Raw genomic sequence first — 24301 nt, forward strand, 5'->3', positions numbered from 1 at the left:
GGTTCTCAACCTTCACCTCTCCTGAGTCCGTAGGGGAGTTGCAGGGATGGGACAAGACTATAACTACCAATTGGGGAGAAAAAGTGGTAAAATTACAAAACAATAATGTATTCACTCTCCTGAGACAATACATGTTAGAAACAGATTTGGCAGAATTACAGCTGTGAGTCTTTTTGAGTAAGTCTCTAAGAGCTTTGCACACCTGGATTGTACAATATTTGCCCACTATTCTTAAAAAAATTCTTCAAGCTCTAGCAAGTTGGTTGTTGTTTATTGCTAGAAAGACATGTTCAAGTCTTGCCTGAATCTTGTCCACTCAGAAACATTCAATGTTGTCTTGGTAAGCAACTCCAGTGTAGATTTGGCCTTGTGTTTTAGGTTATTGTCCTGCTGAAAGGTGAATTCATCTCCTAGTGCCTGTTTTTTTCACCTTTATTTAACCAGGAAGGCCAGTTGAGAACAAGTTCTCATTTACAACTGCATCTGTTGGAAAGAAGACTGAACCAGGTTTTCCTCTGGGATTTTGCCTGTGCTTAGCGCTATTCCTTTTCTTTCTATCCTAAAAAACTCCCTAGTCCTTGCCGATGACACGCATACCCATAACATGATGCAGCCACTACCGTGCTTGAAAATATGAAGAGTTGTCACGTTCCTGACCTGTTTTCTGTTGTTTGGTATGTGTTTATTGGTCAGGGCGTGAGTTTTGGGTGGGCAGTCTATGTTTTCTGTTTCTATGTTGGTTTTGGGTTGCCTGGTATGGCTCTCAATTAGAGGCAGGTGTTTGACGTTTCCTCTGATTGAGAGTCATATTAAGGTAGGTTGTTCTCACTGTTTGTTTGTGGGTGATTGTCTTCCGTGTCAGTGTATGTTCGCACCACACGGGACTGTTTCGTTGTCGTTAGTATATGTAGTCTGTTCCTGTTCGTGCGTTCTTCATGTTTTATGTAAGTTCTCTCGTTCAGGTCTGTCTACTTCGTTTTGTTGTTTTGTAAAATTATCAAGTGTTCTTCGTGTGTTTAGTTTCGTCTTGTTAATAAAGTTCATTATGTATTCACAACCCGCTGCACGTTGGTCCAATCCTTGCTACTCCTCTTCGGATGAAGAGAAGGAGGAGGCTCGTTACAGAATCACCCACCAAACCCGGATCAAGCAGCGGGTTAACGGACAGCGCACGAAGCAGGATTTCTGGTCTTGGGAGGAGATCATGGAAGGAAAAGGACCATGGGCTAAAGTTGGAGTTAATCACCGCCCATGGGAACAGCTGGAGGCAGCTCGGAGAGCGGAGGAAACCGGAGAGAGGAACCGGCGTTATGAGGGGACGCGTCTAGCACGGAAGCCCGAAAAGCCCGCAAGTACAACCCAAAAATTTCTTGGGGGGGGGCTAAGAGGTAGTGGGTCTAGGGCAGGTAGGAGACCTGCGCCCACTTCCCAGGCTAACCGTGGAGAGCGGGAGTACGGGCAGACACCGTGTTACGCAGTAGAGCGCACGGTGTCTCCTGTACGTGTGCATAGCCCGGTGCGGGTTATTCCACCTCCCCGCACTGGTAGGGCTAGATTGAGCATCGAGCCAAGTGCCATGAAGCCGGCTCTACATATCTGGCCACCAGTACGTCTCCTTGGGCCGGCTTACATGGCACCAGCCTTACGCATGGTGTCCCCGGTTCGCCTACATAGCCCGGTGCGGGTTATTCCACCTCCCCGCACTGGTCAGGCGACGGGGAGCATACAACCAGGTAAGGTTGGGCAGGTTCAGTGTTCAAGGGAGCCAGTACGCCTACACGGTCCGGTATATCCGGCGCCACCTTCCCGCCCCAGCTCAGTACTACCAGTGCCTACACCACGCACCAGGCTTCCAGTGCGTCTCCAGAGTCCTGTTCCTCCTCCACGCACTCTTCCTGTGGTGCGTGTCTCAAGCTCAGTGCCTCCAGTTTCGGCACCACGCAGCCAGCCTCCTGTGCGTCTCCAGAGCCCTGTACGCACTGTTCCTTCTCCCCGCACTCGCCCTGAGGTGCGTGCCCTCAGCCCGGTACCTCCAGTTCCGGTACCACGCACCAGGCCTATAGTGCGCATCGAGAGTCCAGTGTGCCCTGTTCCTGCTCCCCGCACTAGCCTTGAGGTGCGTGTCTCCAGTCCGGTACCACCAGTTCCGGCACCACGCACCAGGCCTACTGTGCGCCTCAGCGGGTCAGAGTCGGCCGTCTGCCCAACGCCTTCTGCACTGCCTGTCTGCCCAGCTCCGTCTGAACCATCCGTCTGCCCAGTGCCGTCTGAGCCATCCGTCTGCCCAGCGCCTTCTGAGCCATCCGTCTGCCCAGCGCCTTCTGAGCCATCCGTCTGCCCAGCGCCTTCTGAGCCATCCGTCTGCCCAGCGCCTTCTGAGCCGTCCGTCTGCCCAGCGCCTTCTGAGCCATCCGTCTGCCACGAGCCATTAGAGCCGCCCGTCTGTCCCGAGCCATTAGAGCCGTCCGTCAGTCAGGAGCCGCTAGAGCCGTCCGTCAGTCAGGAGCTGCCAGAGCCGCCAGCCAGTCAGGAGCTGCCAGAGCCGCCAGCCAGTCAGGAGCTGCCAGAGCCGCCAGCCAGTCAGGAGCTGCCAGATCCGCCAGCCAGTCAGGAGCTGCCAGATCCGCCAGCCAGTCAGGAGCTGCCAGAACCGCCAGCCAGTCAGGAGCTGCCAGAGCTGCCCTACAGTCATGAGCTGCCCTACAGTCATGAGCTGCCCTACAGTCATGAGCTGCCCTACAGTCATGAGCTGCCCTACAGTCATGAGCTGCCCTCCAGTCATGAGCTGCCCTCCAGTCATGAGCTGCCCTCCAGTCATGAGCTGCCCTCCAGTCATGAGCTGCCCTCCAGTCATGAGCTGCCCTACAGTCATGAGCTGCCCTACAGTCATGAGCTGCCACCCAGTCCGGAGCTGCCACCCAGTCCGGAGCTGCCACCCAGTCCGGAGCTGCCATTAGTACAGAGTTGTCCCTCTGTCCTAAGCTACCTCTCTGTCCGGAGCTACCTCTCTGTCCGGAGCTACCTCTCTGTCCTGAGCTACCTCTCTGTCCTGAGCTACCTCTCTGTCCTGAGCTACCTCTCTGTCCTGAGCTACCTCTCTGTCCTGAGCTGTCTCCTCTATGTAGGAGGGGCCTTAGTGAAGGTTCCTGGACCATGGTCGGGGGCGAGGGTCGCCACTCAAAGGACGCTAAGGAGGGGGACAAAGACAGTGGTGGAGTGGTGTCCTCGTCCACCGCCGGAGCCGCCACCGCGGACAGATGCCCACCCAGACCCTCCCCTTGAGTTGTAGGGGTGCGCCCGGAGTTCGCACCTTGAGGGGGGGGTTCTGTCACGTTCCTGACCTGTTTTCTGTTGTTTGGTATGTGTTTATTGGTCAGGGCGTGAGTTTTGGGTGGGCAGTCTATGTTTTCTGTTTCTATGTTGGTTTTGGGTTGCCTGGTATGGCTCTCAATTAGAGGCAGGTGTTTGACGTTTCCTCTGATTGAGAGTCATATTAAGGTAGGTTGTTCTCACTGTTTGTTTGTGGGTGATTGTCTTCCGTGTCAGTGTATGTTCGCACCACACGGGACTGTTTCGTTGTCGTTAGTATATGTAGTCTGTTCCTGTTCGTGCGTTCTTCATGTTTTATGTAAGTTCTCTCGTTCAGGTCTGTCTACTTCGTTTTGTTGTTTTGTAAAATTATCAAGTGTTCTTCGTGTGTTTAGTTTCGTCTTGTTAATAAAGTTCATTATGTATTCACAACCCGCTGCACGTTGGTCCAATCCTTGCTACTCCTCTTCGGATGAAGAGAAGGAGGAGGCTCGTTACAAGAGTGGTACTCAGTGATTGGATTTGCCCCAAACATAACTCTTTGTATTCAGGACAAAAAGTAAATTTCTTTGCAATATTGTTTTGCAGTATTTCTTAAGTGCCTTGTTGCAAACAGGATGCATGTTTTGGAATATTTATATTCTGTACAGGCGTCCTTCTTTTCACTCTGTCATTTAGGTTAGTATTGTGGGGTAACTACAATGTTGTTGATCCATCCTCAGTTTTCTCATATTGCATCCATTAAACTCTGTAACTGTTTTAAAATCCCTGTTGGCCTCATGGTGAAATCCCTGAGCAGTTTCCTTCCTCTAAGGCACATATGTCAGAGTCAAGGCCCGCGGGCCACATCCGGCCCGCGAGAAGGTTTTTTACGGCCCCTGGGATGATCTTGATTTATTATTAGAACCGGCCCGCAGACCGCAGCAAGCCGGCAGCCCGCAGATCTTTTACACGCACCAATACTACATTTCCCACAATGCAACGGTGACGCACCGAGCAGTAGGCTGCTTCATTTCAATATTTATTGGCACAGCAGTCGTCAGCATCACAGTAAAATTAACTTTCAGATACCCATCAAAAATGGCAAAACGGAAGGTGGACACTGAGAACCGGGGGTTTCAAACAAGGTGGGAGTCGGAGTATATGTTCACGGAGGTAGCTGGAAAACCTGTGTGTCTTCTGTGTGGAGAAAGTGTGGCGGTACTGAAAGAGTATAATCTGAGACGACATTATGAAACGAAACACGCGGACAAAAACAAGAATATGGACATGGAACAAAGGCTACAAAAGGCTAGATTTTTGCACTTTATTTTATTGTATTTCAATCCAATTATATTTTAAAAATATTTCAGTTGAGTGGATGATAGAAAATTGCTATTATTGTTTTTTTCTTTGAAGTAAATTTAGCCCACTTTTGCTAAAATAGAAAATATAGGCTACTGATGGTGCCTTGAATACCGGTTTCTTTCATTTAATGTTCATGTTATGGGGATTTTTATATAAAGGAAATTTGTCTTTTGTGTCTGTTGAAAATTAAAGATTACTGACAGAGCCATAAGAAAATATTGCTTTATTTATCTGATCATATTGGAATATATTTGTTAGGTTTTCAGTAGGTTCAATTAGGTTCACTAGACTATATGCGTCATTTAAAAAATTTTCAATGAACATTCGAACAGTCCGGCCCTCGGCTTGTAGCTAAATTTTTTATTTGGCCCTCCGTCCATTTGACTTTGACACCCCTGCTCTAAGGCAACTGAGTTAGGAAGGATGCCTGTATCTTTGTAGTGACTGGGTGTATTGATACACCATCCAAAGCCTAATTAATAATGTCACCATGCTCAAAGGGATTTTTTTTTAATATATATATATTTTTAAGATTCTACCAATTTTTGGGGGTGAGGCATTGAAAAACCTCCCTGGTCCTTTTGGTTAAATCTGTACTTGAATCTGTGCTCAATTGAGGGATCTTACAGATAATTGTATGTGTGAGGTACAGAGATGAGGTAGTCATTCAAAAATTATGTTAAACACTATTATTGAACACAGAATGATTCCATGCAAATTATTATGTGACTTGTTAAGCACATTTCTTACTCCTGAACTTATATAGACTTGCCATAACAAAGGGGTTGAATACTTATTGACTCAAGACATTTCAGATTTTCATTTTTATTAATTTCAAAAATGTTATACAGACAAAATTCCACTTTGACATTATGGGGTATTGTGTGTAGATCAGTGACACAAAATCTAAATGTAATAATTTTAAATTCAGGCTGCAACAAAACAAAATGTGGATAAAGTTATAGGGTGTGAATATTTTCTGAAGACACTTTACAGCCTTAAGCATATCTTCTTGCAGCCTTTAACCCTGGTGAGGCTAATAGGCCTGAATAATATAGGCCTTCCTGATTTTGTTAAGAATAATGACAAAGTGAGGGTGATTATCACACACACTGTGGGGATTCACGCCTGTCCAGGTGCTGTGTGTGTGTGTGTGTGTGTGTGTGTGTGTGTGTGTGTGTGTGTGTGTGTGTGTGTGTGTGTGTGTGTGTGTGTGTGTGTGTGTGTGTGTGTGTGTGTGTGTGTGTGTGTGTGTGTGTGTGTGTGCGCGCGTGCTTGCTTGCTTGCTTGCTTGAAATTAAAAGTGCTTCTCGTGTGAACATTAAATCCTTCTTTGTTTATCTGAAATGTTAATTAAGATGACCGGAAATTAATAGATTACCCAATAAAATAAATATATTACTCACACGCCCTATCGAATGTTGCAAGAAATGTATAAACAAATTGTCCGTCCATATGGATGAACGTTCCAACCCCCCTTGAAAATCATAAAACGAAAACATGTTTTTGTATCTTAAATTAAAGTTAGATTTCTAAAGTAGCAGACAACCTAGGTCTGAATTAGCAGACCGCATTTCAGTCTAAAAAAGAAGATCAATTACATGAGAGCATTGTAGCGTCAGAAGATTTGTAGTCTAACGTAGTTTAAATGATTTATTCAGAGTGTGTGAGGGCTTTGGTTCTTTTTGCTTAACTTTTTTCTCTCCCGTTTATGGGCTTTAAAAATGCAACCATTATGTTAAGGAAAATGTTCCTATTTATCCTAACAATTAGCCGGTATAAGAAGTCTATTATTAATTCATTAAACGATTTACTGAGACAAAAAAGCAATAACACATTTAAATGTACATTTCGACAGACTTTATTCATTCTGAATTGTGCTCCAGAGAACTCGCATTGAGTTTTCTCCTCTCTCTAGTCTGAGAGGCTGCAGTGAACCTTGGATTCTAAACCATTGATTCGACGGGCCATTTCAATTCAATCCAAATTGACATCTTACCCAACCCAACAGCAACTATTTTCATTATATTCTATACCCAAGTTTATTTTTATTTTTATACAAAATATTCTGGTGGTCCTGTAATAAGGCTCCTCGCCCATATACGTCAATAGCAGACTATTTTTTTTATGTTAACTTTATTTAACTAGGCAAGTCAGTTAAGAACAAATTCTTATTTTCAATGACGGCATGGGAAAAGTAGGTTAACTGCCTTGTTCAGGGGTAGAACAACAGATTTTAACCTTGTCACCTCGGGGATTCGATCTCGCAACCTTTTCGCTTACTAGTCCAAAGCTCTAACCACTAGGCTACCTGCCTCCCCAAATCATTCTGCACATCATGTAGCCCAGTAGTGGTTAGAAAGACTCGCACATACACCAACCATATTTTTACCGTCAGCGTAATCTGGAGTTAACCCATGTCACGGACAGTAAACAAACAGTCGCCATGTGCTGCACAACTGTTGGGAAAATGAAATGTGAGACGGAAGGAGAATGCGGCCGCCAGGGAGCAGCAGAGAGCTGGTTACAACTTGTATGGGTCTGTGCGGTAACCTACAACAACCGCAAAGGCAGCTGGCAGATTAAAAAAATTAATCTTATTAATCAGAATTAATTTATTGACATTCAACTGAGTACTAGTTTATAAGATGAGGTGCAACAAAGGAATCGTTAGGAAGACATTATAAGACGATCCATCTACAGGTCCTAGGATATCCTAGGAAACATTATTTTAAGGAGGAAATACTGTATATGGAAATAACAATGCAGAGTTCGTATCTAAAATTGAGTATATCTTTATTTTCACTGTTCTGTTTTAATTAAAAATATTTATGGTGTTAGGCTTGTTACGTTTCATTTACTATAATGTTTATTTTATTTTTTGAAAGACCTGCATGCTGGATGAAAAGCAATAATGCACACAACATTACATTTCTCGTGGAAACAATCATATATCCTATAAATATAAAATAAACCTATGAATATTAGCTGCATATACAATGGTTCAATACTAATAAGTGACTTGTTTAGGCATACAGACTACACTGTTGAGCAAGTTAATGATGCAATTCCTCATTCCTCTTAACAAATGCTAACACAGACCTACACAGCTATGACAATGCATATACAGTCCATATGATAATGTACTGGCCATTGAGACAAAGACAGACAACATAATCACTGCAATAATAAGAGATTGTTTTATATAGGTCTGCTGTCCTCATATTCATGGTCGGGGGTGAAATAGTCAAATCAGTAATAGAGGTATGTGAGCCCGTAACCCCCAGTAAGCTGGGCTAAGACCCTCAGACAGGCTGGTACTTCTCTACCCGCGCCAGCAGAGTCTCTGAGTAGCCAGGGGAGTAGTACCTACAGCAAGAGAACAGAGGACACATTTAGGGTTCACTTGGGGCTGAGGAAATGCCTGGTAGTCGAAACATGCTAGATGAATATGATGTTTTTGTGTGAGATTGTGTGTGTGTGTGTGTGTGTACCTGACTATCTCCTCAGGGTAACAGTTGTTGATAGAGTTGATGTACTCCTGCAGGGCAGATCCAGGATCAGCCTTAATTTCCTGAACCTTCTTCAGGCCTCCGCTGGTTACAAACAGACGACGAGCCTTGCTGTCATGGGGCAGCACCTGGAGAGGGGGAGAGAAGGGGAGAGGGGAGGATACAAGGAATAGAATGCACTGGATTTTGAAACCCTGGGCTGTCTGAACAAAACCTTCAGGGCTGGTTTCCCAGACAGAGATTAAATCAAGTCTTGCACTTATAAACTGGACTGATGAAAATTATGTTTCTCAAACATGTTTTAAAAAATGTCCTAAACTTATATGTATTAAAACATTCTGATTTCCAAGTTGAAAAGAGTATTAGGCTGTGTGGGGCCCTTGTAGAATATTTTCTGTGATACCTAGTAGTCTGAAGAGGCCTATGTAAATAAGTGTTGACAAATGCGCCCCCACCTTGCTGAACTGGCAGACGACATGTTTCAGGATGTTGCTGGGAGCTTCGTAGAGCAGGGGCTCCAGAGCAGGCAGGTAGGTGCACTTCTGTAGGATGCTCTTCAGAGCCTTCTTAGCCTGGGGGACAGAAGCAGGGAGGGGAGATGTCAGGACTCAGGATGATAGAGAATACGTTATGGTCTTACTGTCTGCAGCTCTTATGACCCTCAGAATTGTTCAGTAAGATCTTCAGTAGCATCCCTGCCTACTACACAGGTTTTGTGTAACCTGTGACAACATTGACCTATGACACCTTACCTTGACCTGCAGGTCCTCTGAGCTGTCCGTGTCCATGTAGAGGGCCAGCAGCTTGGGCAGGACGTTAGCTGTGGACACGGCCCTAGCGTGCTCCGGGGTGTGGCGGCCGATCTGGCCAAACGCCCACGCTGTGGCCGCTTTGATGTGCTCCTCTGGCTCCTCAGACAGACAGATGGCCAGCTGGGGCACCCCCTACAGGGCCGGAGGAGCAACAACAACCAGGGAGGACAGGTGGAGGCGAGAGGTTATGAAGGAGAGGGAAGGAGGGAGGAGGAGAGCGGTTAGGAAGGAGAGGGAAGGAGGGAGGAGAGAGGTTATGAAGAGAGGGAAGGAGGGAGGAGGAGAGAGGTTAGGAAGGAGAGGGAAGGAGGGAGGAGAGAGGTTAGGAAGGAGAGGGAAGGAGGGAGGAGAGAGGTTATGAAGGAGAGGGAAGGAGGGAGGAGGAGAGCGGTTAGGAAGGAGAGGGAAGGAGGGAGGAGAGAGGTTATGAAGGAGAAGCAGGGAGCAAGAGCAAACACCTTGGAGACATGCCCAGTGCACACACACCTTAGAAACATGCACAGTGCACACACACACCTTAGAGACATCCACAGTGCACACACACACACACACACCTTGGAGACATGCACAGTGCACACACACACCTTAGAGACATCCACAGTGCACACACACACACCTTGGAGACATGCACAGTGCACACACACACCTTAGAGACATGCACAGTGCACACACCTTGGAGACATGCATAGTGCACACACACACCTTGGAGACATGCACAGTGCACACACACACACCTTAGACACGATGACGGCCATGGCAAGGTTTTCAGAGTGAGCGGCCACATATCCAAGCATCATGATCCCAGGTAACCGCACGTTACCACGGCTATCACCCAGGTAGTCAATTACCGCCGCCACACCACCCGCGTTCACGATCATCAGAGACAGCTATACACACACACACATTCAGGCGAGGGTAGGGATACAGGTGAGAATTTGTTTTGGTACCTCTAGTGTGTGGTGTGTTTGGTGTAGATGAATGTGTGCTTTGAAGTGTGGTGTGTGTATCATCTGTGTACCTCTGATGTTTGGTGTGTGTGTGTGTGTGTGTACCTCAGGTGTGTGTTTGGTGATCTCTCTCATCAGTGTGGTAACATTCTTCCTGACGTACTCATCTGGGTCTCGGAGGCAGGCCAGGACAGCAGGGAAGATCTCTGCTTCCACCACCATCTCAGCCAGGTCCACAGAGTGCTTACTGATCTGACTCAGGGCAGAGAACACCTGCCTCTGAATGGAGGGGAGGGGGGGGGGGGGGGGGGACATGGGGAGGGAGAGGAATTGAAGAAGAGGAGAGGGAGGAAAGAACGAAAGTGGGATGCAGGGTTTTAGAGACGACTGTAACATCTAACCTAATCTCGTTTATGTCTTTCCACATGACATACATTTAATCTGCAAACCTGTCTAGGTAGGCCTTATTTTGTCTCAGTGTTCCTGCCCCCTCACCTTCAGTTTGGCATCAGGGTTGAGGATCATCTGGGCCAGGTGTGCGATGGCGCCGGTGTCGACCACAGTCTGAGCTAGCTCAGGGGAGTGCTTGGCGATGTCGCTAAGGGCCGAGGCAGCGATGCGTTTCAGGGCCACCTCTGGTTCCTGGATACACAGCACCAGCAGAGGAACGGCCCCCGCATCCACTACCGCCTGAGACAGGTCTACATACAGAAAGGGGAGGGTTGTTACTGTGTGTGTGTGTGTGTGTGTGTGTGTGTGTGTGTGTGTGTGTGTGTGTGTGTGTGTGTGTGTGTGTGTGTGTGTGTGTGTGTGTGTGTGTCTGTGTGTGTGTGTGTGTGTGTGCGTGCGTGCGTGTGCGTGTACGATATCCTTACGTGCATTGTGGCGTGCAATGTATCCCAAAGCCCAAGCAGCAGCCTCCTTAACCCCAGGGTCAAACTCTTCCAGAGAGATGACCAGAGCGTCCAGCGCTCCACAGTCCACCACGGCCTGGGCCAGAGCAGGGCTGTGCTTGGCCACCGCACGCAGGACAAACGCTGCTGCCTTCTTATAGAACCTCTACACACACACACACGCACATACACACGCACACAAACACACCGATGGGAGAATAAAATATTTAATGCACATTTAGCAGATGCTCTTTAGCAAGAGTATACATTCAGAGCAGTGGCCAAGCACCCAGATCCCTGTGAGAAGGTAGATACCAGATAGAGAGAGAGGCCCTGCTGTGGTGTGAAAGGTGCTTTAGGCTCTGCAGTGGCCCCCTTCCCAGGGGAGAATGCCAACAGACTCTCAGTGTCAGGGACAACATTCAGCATGGTGAATGAGGGAGGGTATGTAGGTGTACACACACACATACACACATACACACATACACAGACAGAGACATACGTTCTGCTCGGTCAGGGAGTAGACGAGCTGTGGGAGGATGTCTCCCTTGACGACGGCCTCTGCCAGGTCGTCATTGTAGTTGGCCAGCCGTCCCAGAGCCAGAGCAGTTGTCTGCTGGATGGTAGGAACCACGTCTAGCAGTAAAGGCCTCAGCAGGGACATCACACCTAGAGGAAGGACAGGTAGGTACAGTAGGGAAGGACTTGTGTCTTGTTATAAGAGCTAACTTTAGCTATAGAAATGTGATCAGAAGCACATCAATGAAAGTCACCTAAAAGAGGATATTGGTTTAGAGAGAAACGGGTACTGTAGGCGACTCAAGTCCCAACTTACCAGCATTTTGTAAAGTTTCAATGTTTTGTGGTCTTGTTGCAAGCTCAGCAATAGTCTGCACAAACTGTGTCCTTGATTTCTGATACTGCTCAAACACTAAAAAATAGATCCATTAATATTTCAACAAATGAGTCATCGTGTTCTTCAAGTTTTGCCTGGCACTGCTTGGGGTTCAATCAAAACTGTCTTGAAAACAGTCGTGAAAACATGCAACTTCGAATGATCTTACCTTGTAAAACCTGTCGTTGACTCATGATTACAATTTGATTTTTTTTTAAAGAACTCCACTTTTCTAATAAATTTCTAATAAATATGTGAGTTTTCCCTGAAAAGCAGCAGTAAACAGTGCGATGCAGCATCTAACTCTCGCAGCCTCAAGTTTGGGTTAGCGTGTTACTGTTGCTGTAGCAACAAACCGGAAGCAAAAGCAGGTTGCGTCACTGAGCTGTAACGAGATACACGTCTCTTAGACCTTTTTTTTTTTAAACAACAAATCAATACAGAGAGTACACGAGGGAACACAAGTATATATAGATTATATACAATGGACAATTGAGCTAGATGGTACAGTATTACATTACACAAAGACCTTAAGGGACATACATACACTTATAATTCTAACAGCTTTTTGGTTAGTAGAGTATTTAATGGTCTTAAAATACAGTTCAATTTCTTTTTGTTGGGTAAGAAAATGTGTTTTTGTGTTTGTAAATTTACATTTGTGAATATGAAATTTGGCCAAAAGAATAATTAAATGAATTACATAAAAATGTTTCAGCTTATTCCTATCGTAGGTAAAGAATCCAAGCAGTACATCTCTCCACAATAGTGTAAGACCTTCATAAAAGTGTACGTCTCTTAGCCCTCACAATGGGAGTCGTTGTCCACAAGCTGTCTAGCTCCCGCCTTTCCTTTCTTTGGATGAGTGAATACATCTCATTATTGTAAATCTTGTTTTGAATATTCGATTATATTTGTTGACGTCAACCGCCTGTATTCAATTGAGATAGATGCTATGCTACTAGCCTTTACATGAATATGCATACTCTAATGGCTGCGTTTCAAACTCATTAAAAGACACATCCTCCTCCACTTACCTTATGCCCTTGGGGGAATCCCCGCGGCCATCTTTGTCGTGGGTCGAAATGATTATCCAAGCAATGGAAGTTGGCAAAGTAAGCCCGTCATCCCTCGTTTTTGGTCGAGTTTGTGAGTGTACAATTATGTTCCAGTGAAGGGAAATCTTTAATGTTACAGCATACAATGACATTCTAGATGATTCTGTGCTTCCAACTTTGTGGCAACAGTTTGGGGAAGGCCCTTTCCTGTTTCAGCATGACAATGGCCCCTTGCACAAAGCAAGGTCCATACAGAAATGGTTTGTCGAGATCGGTGTGGAAGAACTTGACTGGCCTGCACAAAGCCCTGATCTCAACTCCATCGAACATCTTTGGGATGAATTGGAACGCTGACTGCGAACCAGGCCTAATCACCCAACATCAGTGCCCAACCTCACTATTGAGGTCCCCGTAGCAACGTTCCAAAATCTAGTTGAAAGCCTTCACAGAAGAGTGGAGGCTGTTATAGCAGCAAAGGGGGGACCAACTCCATATTAATGCCCATGATTTTGGAATGAGATGTTCCACAAACAGGTGTCCACATACTTTTGGTCATGTAGTGTATATGTACAGTACCAGTCAAAAGTTTGGACACATCTATTCATTCAAGGGTTTTTCTTTATTTGTACTATTTTCTACATTGTAGAATAATAGTGAAGACATCAAAACTATGAAATAACATATGGAATCATGTAGTAACCAGATAAGTGTTAAACAAATCCAAATATATTTTAGATTCTTCAAAGTAGCCACCCTTTGCCATTATGACAGCTTTGCACACTCTTGGCACATCATTACAACACTGTATATAGACATAATATGACATTTGAAATGTTTTTATTCTTTTGGAACTTTTTTGAGTGCAATGTTTACTGTTAATTTTTTATTGTTTATTTAACTTTTGTTTATAATCTATTGCACTTGCTTTGGCAATGTAAACATGTGTTTTCCATTCCAATAAAGCCCTTAAATTGAATTGAGAGAGAGAGATCATTTTTTTTAAACCAAAGAGATGTCTGAAATCCATCAGATAAACAGTTTTTTATGAAGCCAGCAACGCAAATAATTCATCTCTGATTGACAGTATACAGGACCTGTATGTTGTCAATCACTGAGATGAATTATTTGCAGGTAGCCTATTATTGCATGTTGACTAATCAATCGCAGTGAAATATGTGTAAATCTAATTCTCAGGTAAATATCGTGTATTGGCTTGGTAGCGGCATTGACGTTATTGGTTGGATAGCAGGCAAAAAGTTACCCATGTTACGCTTTTGGGAAAACTGGTCCAGCCACATGGTAGCTAGCTGTCGTTGGTTCAAATCAAGCTAAATGTACTAATATGAAAGTGTAATTGTAAACTATATATAGGCTAAACCCACCATATCTTAATTTATGAATGAGGTCCCAGGCGGAGGGTTCTCGGTTGAACGTGGACGCGCATCGGACAGTTCTTGCACTTTGAAGTATAGCATGCCGACGGAGAGAAACAACGTGAAAAGTGCGCCCCTTCTGCTTCTGCTTTCCATTGTCTCGCTCCCGCAAACATATATTACCCAAGTAAGAGAGAATCAGTATGATTTTTTTCTATGGTGAAATAATCAATTTAGTCGTTGATGACTTGGCTCGCACCTTCACGCACATAAAAAAGCTAATTATAGAATAACAACATTGTTACTTTGAAGCTTCAAATGGTTAGCCTACACTGAAACGTTGAAGTAAGAGAGAATCTACACAAAAGTTTGCAACAAGTTTGCAACAATGAGCCACCGTGGGGATATCATGTGGTGCATCTCCATTGAACCAATAGGTCTATAGGCTTTATATATACGCACTAATAGATATAATAAAAAAATATATATGCTTAGTCTATATGGTGACAGAAAAATGCTATGCCATAGCCTACATTAAACATTAGGCTATATGCCTAGCTACGGTTGATTGTAAGTACTTTTATTCCGAAATTAAGCTTTATGCTAAGGAAATTAAAGTAATGTAAGATGGTAATTGTTTAGATATATTTTTGTATCTTCAAAAGTCTGACATGAATGACTAGGTTTGATTCCCTCTACTCAAGCCTGCTTTAGGGCATCAGAGGAGCTGAGAACAGCGTGACAAAGGAGAGTGCTGAGGGGGGAGAGTGAAGACTAACTTTCAGGAGATGGTTGTAGCACAGACAGTACGTTATGAAGACAGGCTAAAACTGCTTCTCCAATCGAAGCAGGAAATTAAATTAATGTAAGATGGTAATTGTTTAGATATATTTTTGTATCTTCAAAAGTCTGACATGAATCGAAGCAGGAAATTAAAGTAATGTAAGTTGATAATTATTTAGATATATGTTTGTATCTTCAAAAGTCTGGCATGAATGACTAGGTTTGATTCCCTCTCCTCAAGCCTGCTTTAGGGCATCAGAGGAGCTGAGAACAGCGTGACAAAGGAGAGTGCTGAGGGGGGGAGAGTGAAGACTCTAGACTAACTTTCAGGAGATGGTTGTAGCATAGACAGTACGTTATGAAGACAGGCTAAAACTGTTTCTCCAATCGAAAAACGTGTAGGCGATGTCATAGCGACTTTGGCTAGCAAAGCTCATGTGTAGAACAAGTCACCGGGTCTAACGGTCGTCTGGCGCCCTGAAATGCGCGTGTGCAGGCCGTTAAATCAAAGACACTTGATATAAAGTTGTTTTTGACGAAAATTAAAACGTTTCAGTTTGTCACTTTCACGAGGTTGGAGTAGTAACATGTTCAACTACTTAAGACATTGTCTCGAATCTAGCTTGTTCCTTTAGACTTTGAGAAAATTAACAACTAAGGAATAATGCTTAACTTCTGTCATTGACTTTAAAAAAAAAAAACGGTCTGGTCTGTTTGGTCTGTTTCGCAGGCGTTCCCGGAAGTCTTGCGATGTTGCGCCTCTTAGTTCAGAAACTCTGTGGTAGTAGGCTGGGCCTGTATGCAGCGCACCGGAGTTGGATATGACCTGGACGAGCCAGCCTCTGTTGAAGACCATTGTCCAGCCCAAGAACTACATGTAGCCTGCGTTTGTTTTTTTAATCTGTATAATGAAAAGCGCTATATAAAATGCATATATGATTTGCATTATTATTATTATTAATCATAAGGGAAATGGGTTGTTCCATGAAATGAGTTCCTTCTGCATCCCTAAGATATTTAAAGTACAAATTGTACACAAATATTGCATTTTAAAAACCTGTTATATTAAATAAAGTGCCCTTTAATATAGACCACATTAAATATTCAATAAATACGATTTTTAATATGAATAAACTTGCTAAAGTGCCAAAGTTCAGCATTTTGACATGTCTGTCTAAGCATCCTCTGACTTCTAGGAAGATTTTAACCCACTTAACCCCATAATTTCTCCAAGTTTTCACCGTCATTGTAAAGCCCTAGTTATTTTGTTACTTCTGAAGATTATGATTTATTCAATGTGATTAGTGATTCATAAAAACAAGCATCATTTTAAGGTCAACCCTGTTACATAAACTGAACTCTTGTTTTTTTATGGTGAAACTATTCCTTTTTAAATATTTTTTTTAAGAAACATTGAACATCTAGTAGTCAAATCATAGTGTTAAAGCAGGTGAGCTGGTTCTACTCTTTTTGGCCATCTTTTTGTGTTTTGTGGTGGAAAAGTTAGAGGGTCGAGCATAGCAAGTCAACCCTGTTACCCATAGAAAGACAGGCTAGAAATGTTTTAACAATGTAATTTTGGGGGTGAAAGCTTGCATTTTATTGCCCCTCCATGGTGCACACAACAAGTTTCTATTCCCTCTGTAACAAGAGGATTTATGGATGGTTTAAGATTAAGTTGTCAACCCTGTTATTGTCAACAGTTACCTTATTTGTCACTAAATAGGCACTTACTATAGTACTTATTTTATTTAACCTCTTGCGATGGGAATTTTTTTAATGTTATTATGTTGAACATAATAACAGCTCTTCATGACAGAATGTAAAAGTTTGGTGAAATAAAACGTTTTTTTTCATTCAAGTTACACTACGCAAAAGGCACCTAACTGGTGGACCACCCAAATACTAACCGATATTGACAGTGTGCATAACCTACGTTCTTTCAGACCTGTCAGACCAATATGCACAGCTCCAAAGTTTCTCACATATTAAACAAATTAATGAAACCAAAGTTCTACCATGTCGGCTACAAGGCTACAAGAGAAATCATATATTTGAAACTTTTTAATAAATGTTGTATTTTGTCACGATTAAAAACATTTATTATTAAATAAAAAGCAAAAAGTAAAAAAGCTAAGTCGTTTCTAGGCGAGATATTTTAGCAGAATGTTAAAATAAACAATATTAGGCTAATGCACGGGCCTAATTTCTGTCCATTTGGGAAATAATCTGTCGAAATTTAGCATGATTCAAATTCATTTACATATATTTTCAGTAAATCTAATTCTTGGTCAGATAAGGAATGAGTGGGGATAGAGGTTCAAAGAAACAGCCATGCAATAAATTAATTAATAAAAAATAAAAAATAAACTTTGAAAATGACCTTTGAATGTCATGAAAATAGTGATCTCAAACATCTGCATTAGTGCAGTCTAATTACTTAAGGGGTTGTTGTCGATTTACTGAGAAACTTATACAGCCAATATGGTGTATAGCTTACAGAACTACAAACCAGCAGGCAATTGCAAATACAATTTTCTTGGGATCTTGTGGTTGAGCACTCAAAACCGTCAATCTTCACAGACACCGTTTTAAAGTTGTGCAGTGCCTATAAATATACATAATAAAATAAAATAAATGTTTATAAGTCATTATAATCAATATCAAAATTGCCCTTTCCATTGTTGCACTGATAAGACACACACCTATTTATATGGAATTTTCATATATTGATGGTAATTACATTAAATTAACACCTAGCATTTAAAAAAAAAAATCATTCTACAGTAATTATTTGACACAGTAATTATTTCACATGACTGGGAATATAGATATGCATCTGTTGGTCCCAGATACCTTAAGAAAAAAGGTAGGGGCGTGAATCAGAAAACCAGTCAGTATCTGGTGTGACCACCATTTGCCTCATGCAGCACGACACATCTCCTTCAAAGAGAGTTAATCAGGCTGTTGATTGTGACCTGTAGAATGTTGTCCTACTCCTCTGCAATGTCTGTGCAAAGTTGCTGGATATTGGCGGGAACTGTAACAAGCTGTCGTACACGTTGATCCAGAGCATCCCAAACATGCTCAATGGGTGACATGTCTGGTGAGTATGCAGGCCACAAAAGAACTGGGACATTTTCAGTTTCCAGGAATTGTCTAGAGATCCTTGCATCATGGGGCCATGCATTATCATGCTGAAACATGAGGTGATGGTGGGGGGTGAATGGCACGACAATGGGCCTCAGGATCTCTTCAGGGCATATCTCTGTTCACAACGTTGACATAAGCAAACCGCTCTCCCACACAACGCCATACACACTGTCTGCCATCTGGCCGGTACAGTTGAAACCGGTTTTTCATCCGTGAAAAGCACACTTCTCCAGAGTGCCAGTGGCTATCCAAGGTGAGCATTTGCCCACTGAAGTCGGTTATGACGCTGAACTGCAGTCAGGTCAAGACCCTGGTGAGGACGACGAGCATGCGGATGAGCTTCCCTGAGACGGTTTCTGACAGTTTGTGCAGAAATTCTTCAGTCGTGCAAACCCACAGTTGTATCAGCTGTCCGGGTGGCTGTCCTCAGACGACTCGCAGGTGAAGAAGTCTGATGTGGAGGTCCTGGGCTGGCGTGGTTACACGTGGCCTGCGGTTGCAAGGCCAGTTGGACATACTTCAAAATTCTCTAAAACGAATTAGGAGGCTTATTGTAGAGAAATTAACATTACATTTTCTGGCAACAGCTCTGGTGGGTATTCCTGGAGTCTGCATGCCAATTGCACGCTCCCTCAAAACTTGAGACATCTGTGGCATTGTGTTGTGTGACAAAACTGCACATTTTAGAGTGGCCTTTTATTGTCCCCAGCACAAGGTGTACCTGTGTAATGATCATGCTGTTTAATCCGCTTCTTGATATGCCACACCTGTCAGGTGGATGGCTTCTCTTGGCAAAGCAGAAATGCTCACTAACAGAGATTTAAACAAATTTGTGCACACAATTTGAGAGAAATAAGCTTTTTGTGTGTATGGAACATTTCGGGGATCTTTTATTTCAGCTCATGAAACAAGGACCAACACTTCACATGTTGTGTTTATTTTTTGTTCAGTGTAATAAAAACATGATCTAACAAAGATGTGTCAAAATGATTGTCACCCCTGTTTCAAATACCTTGTGCACCCTCCCCTTGCGAGGATAAAGGCACCTTGGGAGGGATCTTACACCAATCCATACATAATCTTTCCAGATCCTTGATATCCTTCATCTGCGCTTATGGCCTGCTCTCTTCAATTCAAACCACAGGTTTTCAATGGGGTTTAAGTCCGAAGACTGAGATGGCTATTGCAAAATGTTGATTTTGTGGTCAATTAACCATTTCTTTGTGGATTTTGATGTATGCTTGAGGTTATTGTCTTGCTGGAAGATCCACTTGCAGCCAAGTTTCAGCCTCCAGGCAGAGGCAACCAAGTTTTGGCTAAAATGTCCTGGTACTTTGTACATTTCATGATGTAGCTTACTTTAACAAGGGCCCCAGGACCAGTGGAATAAAAACAGCTCTGTGACATCAAAGATCCACCACCATATTTTACAGTAGGTATGAGGTTCTTTTCTGCATATGCATCCTTCTTGCATGGCCAAACCCACAAGTTGTGTGCTTGGCCAAAGAGCTCTATTTTCATGTCATCTGACCATAGTACCTGGTTCCAGTCCAAGTGCCAATGCCGTTTAGCAAACTCCAGGCATTTACATTAGTTGTTTGCTCTCAATAAAGCTGTTTTATGGCAACCCTTCCAAATAGCCTATTGGCATGGAGGTGCCGTGTAATTGTAGATTTGGAGACTTAGTGACCCCAAGATGCGACCAAGTTCTGTAATTCATCTGTGGTTATTGGACTTTTCTTTGCCTCCTGAACCATCTTCCATAGTGTGCATGGGGACAAATACACATGCCCTCTACCAGGCAAGTTTACCACTGTTCCAGTGGTTTTAAACTTCTTAATTGTTGCCCTAATAGTGGAAAGTGGTATATTTCGTTTTTCAGTTGTTTTTTATACCCATTGCCTGATTTATGAAAGTCAACAACCATTTGTCTCTTTTCATTTGTGAGTTCTTTACCTTTCCCCATGGGGATGGATGATAAAGGGATTTTACATGCGTGTTACCTAATTGTTATACCCCAGTGAAACAGGAAGCCATGGAAGTCCACAATACAGTTCCTGAAGCTCAGATTAACTTGAATAAACTAGAATGATAATACAGATTTTATTTTGTTTGATTTTATTTAGAATCATTTGAATGAGTGCTAATAATTTTGACACCTATCTTTAAACCTTTTATTTACTTGTTAAACAAAATCTCTTTCTCTGAGTAATTGTAGGCCTATTAGTATAACATAATGTACTTTTTCCAATCCTTTGAGCATACAATTTAGCTCGGCATTTGTATTATACAGTCTTTTTTTATCATCTTTATCAAGGGTGCCAATCATTTAGGAGTTGACTGAACATACATACATTACATACAGTAGCCTGAAGATTTATAAAATAGGTTAACATCTTTAAGCATATTTCAAATGTTTTATAATGCGCTATATTAATAGAGATTTTGTCTGATTTAAATTGAGTGTTGTCGCATGGAAGACCAGACAGTTGATGAGATACTACCTTACAGTATCTGAACCCTGTAGTTTTATTTCATTGAGTTCATCTCTAAGTAAAATCAAAGAATATGAGCTTATTTTATTTCTTATAACAATGTCCATATTATCTGTTCTGCTGCCACAACCAATATGTGTTCGCCATAAAGGATAAAGCTTGAAACCACTCAATGCCTCTTCAAATGTAATTTACCTTTGATAAAATCAACGGCCTTGAAAAACATGTAGAGTAACATATCATCACCATGGCACGCACACATGATGTTTGATGTGCACTGGTCACATTTTAAAGGCTAAACCTTGGCCTCTCCAGTGAAGGATTGTTGGGTGACCCATGCATTAATGCAATCCACTTGCCTACAGTGCACCTGCCCATCATGCCAGTAGACCTATAGGCTACGTAAAACAAAATAAAACCACTTGAGAACCCGATGAAGTCCCAATCAGCTCTGTCCCAGTTAGGTGTGGAGTGCCTTGAAGTAGAAGGAAGGAGTAGCGATTGCATATATATACATATATATATATACACAGCACCAGTCAAAAGATTTGACACACCTACTCATTCAAGGGTTTTTCTTATTTTTTTACTATTTTCTACATTGTAGAATAATAGTGAAGATATCAAAACTACGACATAACACATATGGAATCAGGTAGTAACCAAAAAAGTGTTAAACAAATTTAAATAGATTTTAAATGTTAGATTCTTCAAAGTAGCCACCCTTTGCCTTGATGACAGCTTTGCACACTCTTGGCATTCTCTCAACCAGCTTCACCTGGAATGCTTTTCCAACAGTCTTGAATGAGTCCCCACATATGCTGAGCACTTGTTGGCTGCTTTTCCTTCACTCTGCGGTCCAACTCATCCCAAACCATCTCAATTGGGTTGAGGTCAGTGATTGTGGAGGCAAGGTCATCTGATGCAGCACTCCATCACTCTCATTCTTGGTTAAATATCCCTTATACAGCCTGGAGGTGTGTTGGGTCATTGTCCGTTTGAAAAACAAATGATAGTCATACTAAGCGCAAACCAGATGAGATGGCATATCGCTGCAGAATGCTGTGGTAGCCATGCTGGTTCAGTGTGCCTTGAATTCTAAATAAAAAGAAGGCTTCCTTCTTCCTGGTTTCCCGTGATCATGTGAATACTTCAGCTAACTAAGTTCACTCAGTCGTCCCGGCCATACACACTACCCCGGTTTGGGCACTCGACACCCCGCTACAACCTGCGCTGGTTCCCACTAGCTACGCTATGTCGGATGGAGAGCGTAGCCCGTTGCTTTCGGACCAGCACGACGGGACGAATGGTGCCTCGTATGGCTTTCCCCCGAGGCCACAGAGTTTCCCTCCATTCCTCAGCCCCAGTGCCCCCCCTCCAGTCCTGTTCGGTGAAGCCCCCCCTCCCTACTCTCCCCTGGGCAGCCCAGACATTGGCAGCTCCCCCATCATCAGTTGTAGGGTGTGTCAGAGTGCCATCAACGTGGAGGGAAAGACACACCAACACGTAGTCAAGTGCATCATCTGCAATGAGGCTACGCCTATAAAGAATGCTCCAGCAGGGAAGAAGTATGTCCGCTGCCCCTGTAACTGTCTCCTCATCTGTAAAGTCACCTCACAGAGGATCGCCTGTCCCCGACTTTACTGTAAGCGTGTCATGAACTTGGGTCTGGTGCGTGCTGCCGGGTCGGGTTCAGACAGTCCAGAACCTCAACAACTCGCTGGGGTCAGAGTGGTCTGTGGACACTGCAGAAACACATTCCTGTGGACTGATTTCTCAGACAGAACGTTAGCCAGATGCCCCCACTGCAGAAAAGTCTCTTCTGTTGGCCGGCGGTACCCCAGGAGGCGGGGCTTGTGGTGTTTCCTGTTGTTTTTGGTTTTCTCTGGCGGCACGGCAGGACTAGTGGTGGGAACGTGTAAACCAGCCTTGCTCCACAGAGGGATTTATGCCGCTTGGGTCTTCCTGATTCTCCTGACTGTACTGAGCATGTGCAGAATGATCTACTGGGGCTGTCTGAAGATCAGCGAACCCGTACAGAACATCACATAGAGGGGAGAGGAGCCCGTACAGAACATCACATAGAGGGGAGAGGAGCCCGTACAGAACATCACATAGAGGAGCCCGTACAGAACATCACATAGAGGGGAGAGGAGCCCGTACAGAACATCACATAGAGGAGCCCGTACAGAACATCACATAGAGGAGCCCGTACAGAACATCACATAGAGGAGCCCGTACAGAACATCACATAGAGGGGCCCGTACAGAACATCACATAGAGGGGAGAGGAGCCCGTACAGAACATCACATAGAGGGGAGAGGGGCCCGTACAGAACATCACATAGAGGGGAGAGGGGCCCGTACAGAACATCCCATAGAGGGGAGAGGAGCCCGTACAGAACATCACATAGAGGGGAGAGGAGCCCGTACAGAACATCACATAGAGGAGCCCGTACAGAACATCACATAGAGGAGCCCGTACAGAACATCACATAGAGGAGCCCGTACAGAACATCACATAGAGGAGCCCGTACAGAACATCACATAGAGGGGAGAGGGGCCCGTACAGAACATCACATAGAGCAGTGGATCTCAAACTGAGGGGTCGACAGGGGGCGGCACGGGGTCCTGCTTTAAACTAAACTCTTGAAAATTATAATAGTAGAATGCACAAGGTACAGTTTCTAAATTGGGTAGTACATCATCAGGTCCTCTTGTCATGTCATCATCGTAGACCTTAGAGAGATATGTGTAACGTGTCAGAAATGTCCAGATCAACTAGCCCATGTCAGCTAACATTTTCTTTATGAAGGTTTTTTTAGGCCATAGATATTGTTGTAATTTTTTTAGTCACTCAAATATCACATGAATAGACATTAGAAAAATTGCAGAATGTATAGAATTGCAGCAACAACAAAAAATGCTTTAAAACTGCAACATTTTCTTTGCACCACATGACAAAATGTGTAGAATTTCAGGAACTATACTTTAAACCTGCAAAATTCTCTCCACCAACCAGAGGGATGTGAACAGTTTGTGTCATGAACAGAGCTTGTACCCATAGAAATATACGTGGGGGGGGGGGGTTCCTCAATGCTGGGAGAGGGACCCCGAGTTAAAACAGAGAACCCCTGAAATGGAGGGGAACAGAGAGAGCTACTGAGGGAGATATGGGGGCGGCAGGGTAGCCTAGTGGTTAGAGTGTTGGGCTAGTAACCGAAAGGTTGCAAGTTCAAATCCCTGAGCTGACAAGGTACAAATCTGTCGTTCTGCCCCTGAACAAGGCAGTTAACCCACTGTTCCTAGGCCGTCATTGAAAATAAGAATTTGTTCTTAACTGACTTGCCTAGTTAAATAAAGGTTAAATGTAAGTCGCTCTGGATAAGAGCGTCTGCTAAATGACTTAAATGTAAATGTTAAGGTAATGATAGACTGTTGTTTCTCTTTTCTTATTTGAGCTGTTCTTGCCATAATATGGATTTGGTCTTTAACCAAATAGCGCTATCTCCTGTATACCACCCCTACCTTGTCACAACACAACAGATTGGCTCTAACACATTAAGAAGGAAATAAATTCCACAAATGTACTTTTAACAAGGCACACCTGTTAATTGAAATGCATTCCAGGTAACTACCTCATGAAGCTGGTTGAGAGAATGCCAAGAGTGTGCAAAGCTGTCATCAAGGCAAAGGGTGGCTACTTGGAAGAATCTCAAATATAA

At 43.6% G+C, this 24301-nt stretch overlaps 2 protein-coding genes across 3 annotated transcripts; one reads left to right on the forward strand and one right to left on the reverse strand.

Moving 5' to 3' along the window:
- Window positions 1–7961: 7961 nt before the first annotated feature.
- Window positions 7962–11909, reverse strand: spag6 (sperm associated antigen 6). Its single transcript, XM_038973341.1, has 11 exons — window positions 11885–11909; window positions 11656–11751; window positions 11323–11489; window positions 10803–10986; window positions 10423–10628; window positions 10033–10206; window positions 9715–9867; window positions 8921–9112; window positions 8624–8740; window positions 8151–8296; window positions 7962–8025 (listed from the first exon to the last, which is right to left on the reverse strand). Exons 1-11 carry the CDS (start codon window positions 11907–11909, stop codon window positions 7962–7964), a joined length of 1524 nt encoding a protein of 507 aa, XP_038829269.1.
- A 9896-nt stretch (window positions 11910–21805) lies between these two features.
- On the forward strand, window positions 21806–22890 carry LOC120027946 (type I phosphatidylinositol 4,5-bisphosphate 4-phosphatase-A-like). Of its 2 annotated transcripts, XM_038973040.1 has the most exons (2): window positions 21806–22620; window positions 22654–22890. In XM_038973040.1, the coding sequence occupies exons 1-2, from the start codon at window positions 21832–21834 to the stop codon at window positions 22660–22662; spliced, it is 798 nt and encodes a 265-aa protein (XP_038828968.1). In that variant the 5' UTR covers window positions 21806–21831; the 3' UTR covers window positions 22663–22890. The 2 variants fall into 2 exon arrangements, with proteins under 2 accessions (XP_038828968.1, XP_038828967.1); XM_038973039.1 differs by having other exon boundaries at window positions 21806–22890.
- Window positions 22891–24301: the final 1411 nt, after the last annotated feature.

Source organism: Salvelinus namaycush, chromosome 33 (genome assembly GCF_016432855.1).
Source record: "Salvelinus namaycush isolate Seneca chromosome 33, SaNama_1.0, whole genome shotgun sequence".
NCBI lineage: Eukaryota > Metazoa > Chordata > Actinopteri > Salmoniformes > Salmonidae > Salvelinus > Salvelinus namaycush.

Bases quoted from the DNA above. Each gene is read 5' to 3' on its own strand.
- LOC120027946 (XM_038973039.1), top strand. From the start codon at position 21,832: ATGTCGGATGGAGAGCGTAGCCCGTTGCTTTCGGACCAGCACGACGGG.
- spag6 (XM_038973341.1), bottom strand. From the start codon at position 11,909: ATGAGTCAACGACAGGTTTTACAAG. The intron at 11,490-11,655 runs GTAAGTTGGGAC...TCCTTCCTCTAG, and splicing joins TGAAACTTTACAAAATGCTG to GTGTGATGTCCCTGCTGAGG. The intron at 9,113-9,714 runs GTGTGTGTGTGT...CCGGCCCTGTAG, and splicing joins TGGCCGTCATCGTGTCTAAG to GGGGTGCCCCAGCTGGCCAT.